Source organism: Eurytemora carolleeae, unplaced genomic scaffold, assembly GCF_000591075.1.
Source record: "Eurytemora carolleeae unplaced genomic scaffold, Eaff_2.0 scaffold1297, whole genome shotgun sequence".
Lineage (NCBI taxonomy): Eukaryota > Metazoa > Arthropoda > Copepoda > Calanoida > Temoridae > Eurytemora > Eurytemora carolleeae.
The window spans coordinates 69,894-73,344 of NW_019397237.1; the positions used below are offsets into that span (position 1 = coordinate 69,894).

The window sequence follows — 3,451 nt, forward strand, 5'->3', positions numbered from 1 at the left end:
ACATATAGCCAACATATACCCAACATATAGCCAGCATATACCCAGCATTAACCAACATATAGCCAACATATTGGCTTGATTTGCAGGTTATGTAGATTTAAGCGCATAGAGATTTATGTTTTAAAAGCACATTTCAGCTTCTCCGTGGTCGGCTTTCAAACTTTCAAAATGTTTTTAAATTATTTTGAAGTCATGATAAACAAATTCACCATTTCGATCAGCATATATCTTTATTGGATTTGGAATGAGACGCAAAGATAAAAATTATTTTTCCTGCTTTTTGCCTAAAATGTCATAATTTTCACAATTCTGCGATGATTAGGTAAAAAACACAGCAGGAGCATTTAATAAAACCAAATACCAAATATTTTATCAGGATTGTAAGAAAATTCATAAATGTTTTGAAAGCTCTTCTCTAAATCTGACCATATGGGAGAAATTGAAAAGTGATTTTTGCTTATATTTCTCTATGAGCAAAGAGCTATTTAACCTACAAACCAAACCAATGTTTGCTTTTGCATTTTTATTTTTTTGGATGAACACTTTAGAAAAAGTTCTTTAGCTAGTGATCTGTCAAGCAACTATGAACAATGTCGCATATTTTGTACAATTTGATAAATCAATAAGATCTAATATTTGAGTAGTCTACGCAAATGTGTTGACCCCAAAGGAAACTCGAGAGATTCGTTAACGATACTCTCTTAAACCTGCTCTGGTGGTAAAGATTATGATTGTTGTGTATACTCTATTTAACTAACGCCTCTATTATAGGGAATGAGTTTATGATATGGTTTACATGGGTGCGGAGGGGGATCAATTCTCAGGTAACAGGAGGGGGGGGGGGGGGGTGTTGGGGGGTCTGTAAGCAAAATTTCAATTGATCTTTCGTATAAAAACGAAACGTTTTTTCTGATTAAGTCTGAATTATATAATCATTCAATATAAACCAAACTCTCTGAAATTTTTGAATACCTCAAACAATCCTGCTGTGCAACCATTCATATTATAATATATAGAGTTGGAGTTGTTTACTGTACATAAAGGGACTGTAAACGTAGTTTCAAATGACCTTCCATTTTAAGAGGGGCATGTCCGATTCAGAACGGTCCCTTTAAACCTTTATTTGATCTAGCTTGAAAAGTGTTCAGTTCTGCAATAATCAATTTTCAAAATTAAAAACATGGATATCTTAATCTTTCTTAATCAGCAAAAATTGTTGAGGGTACTGTTGTGAATCAGACATGCCAGTCTATTCATTAGGGTCATAAGAAATTACGCCCACAGTCTCTTTAATCAGCACTAGGAATAAGGACATGCTCGGTCTCTTTAATCAGCACTAGGACTATATGAACATGTACAGTCTCTGTAATCAGCACTAGGACTATAAGAACATGTACAGTCTCTGTAATCAGCACCAGGACTAAAAGGACATGTACAGTCTCTTTAATCAGCACTAGGGCTAAAAGGACATGTACAGTCTCTTTAATCAGCACTAGGACTATAAGAACATGTACAGTCTCTTTAATCGGCACTAGGACTATAAGAACATGTACAGTCTCTTTAATCAGCACTAGGACTATAAGGACATGTACAGTCTCTTTAATCAGCACCAGAACTAAAAGGATGGCATCGTAGAAAACATCTCCATTGAAATACTTTTAATAATTCAAATTCATGAATAAAGTACAAAATAGGATTTTTTCATCTAACAGAACTCATAGTTTGAAATATTTAAGGTCTACGACATGGGGTTGCAAAGATATAGGGATTACAGAATCAGAGTTTGATGCAGTCTCATTTTTTAAAAAATTAATTATTAAGAATTCAAAAATTTATAAAAGATTCTTTGTTTAATCTCATTTTATGCCACAAATCTGTTTTGTCTCACTTTTTGCACTAATTACAAACATCTTTATCAGTGTTTGCTTTTTATAGGATAAATGTTTTGAAAATTGTATAAGAAAATGGGTCAGGAGACTTATGGAGTAATTTTTTTGGGAAATTTTTTTTAATGTCTATTTCTAAAAATCAAAATCATTTTTTAATGTTGACGTTTTCTTCTGTCTCATCTTTCTCCTTTTTTCTTCTTTTTTCTAGTTTTTTCTTTTTTCTTTTTAAAGTTTGCGTGGAATTTTCAGGTTAACCATATCCGATGATAGGTTCACATAATAAATCTGTTTAATGTAATGTTATATTCATTATTGACAGTTGTTTCAATGTTTTTAACCCCCTAGTAACAACAAACTTTTTACGCTTAAAAAACAGTTAAATATTTTTCTCCAACATAAATTAAAACAAAACACCAAGGTCATTTTCTTTGGAGGGAAAAATTGAACAAGAAACTGGATGCTTAGAAAATTAACAAGGCCAATAAAGCANTTTCTTAAATTATCATATAATATATCTTAATTTATCTTGACTAATATCTTCAAGGATTGAATGTTTGAACCTGGAGCTGGAGCACACTAAACAATGTTTAGAAGAATCCAACTCCAGGGTTCTAGTTGAGAGATGCCCAGAGGATATTCAAACCATCAATTCTCAGGTAACAGGAGGGGGGGGGGGGGGAGGTTAAAGGGTCTGTAAGCAAAATTTCAATTGATCTTTCGTATAAAAACGAAACGTTTTTTCTGATTAAGTCTGAATTATATAATATATATATATATATATTATAATAGAATGATAGGATTTTAAATGAGTGACAGGGTAGAGAATAGGTTTAATAAAAACTGCAGATTTTAGCATAAACAAAAGATAGTTGGTTGGAATGATATAATATAACATTGCAATATTTAAACTGCGAGTTTGAGTCATAAACCCTTGATGGGTCATTCTACAGGACAACCCTGAGCATTTTAGCAAAGGATACATGAGGTTTGATAGAATTAGCCCTAAATACACCCAGAAGAAATTCTGCTCCTTGCAGTTTTCGAAATGTGTAATCTATAATTAATATTTAGGAGGCGAAGATTATTGAACTCAGGAAAACTTGTACTTTCAATTGCAATGTACTTATTACAAGGTGCTGAACTCTAATTATTGTACTTTCAATTGCAATGTACTTATTACAAGGTGCTGAACTCTAATTATTGTACTTTCAATTGCAATGTACTTATTACAAGGTGCTGAACTCTAATTATTGTACTTTCAATTGCAATGTACTTATTACAAGGTGCTGAACTCTAATTATTGTACTTTCAATTGCAATGTACTTATTACAAGGTGCTGAACTCTAATTATTGTACTTTCAATTGCAATGTACTTATTACAAGGTGCTGAACTCTAATTATTGTACTTTCAATTGCAATGTACTTATTACAAGGTGCTGAACTCTAATTATTGTACTTTCAATACAATGTACTTATTACAAGGTGCTGAACTCTAATTATTGTACTTTCAATTGCAATGTACTTATTACAAGGTGCTGAACTCTAATTATTGTACTTTCAAT

General features: G+C 32.1%; 1 protein-coding gene across 1 annotated transcript in view; it reads left to right on the top strand.

Annotated features, from left to right (window-relative positions):
- Positions 1-314: 314 nt before the first annotated feature.
- LOC111712954 (kinesin-1 heavy chain) overlaps positions 315-3,451 on the top strand; it is a 14,884-nt gene continuing 11,747 nt past the window's right edge. The window contains exons 1-3 of the mRNA XM_023487715.1: positions 315-322; positions 2,434-2,545; positions 2,961-2,983. Of these exons, the coding sequence (XP_023343483.1) occupies positions 315-322; positions 2,434-2,545; positions 2,961-2,983 (143 nt within the window). The remainder of the gene's footprint in view (positions 323-2,433; positions 2,546-2,960; positions 2,984-3,451) is intronic.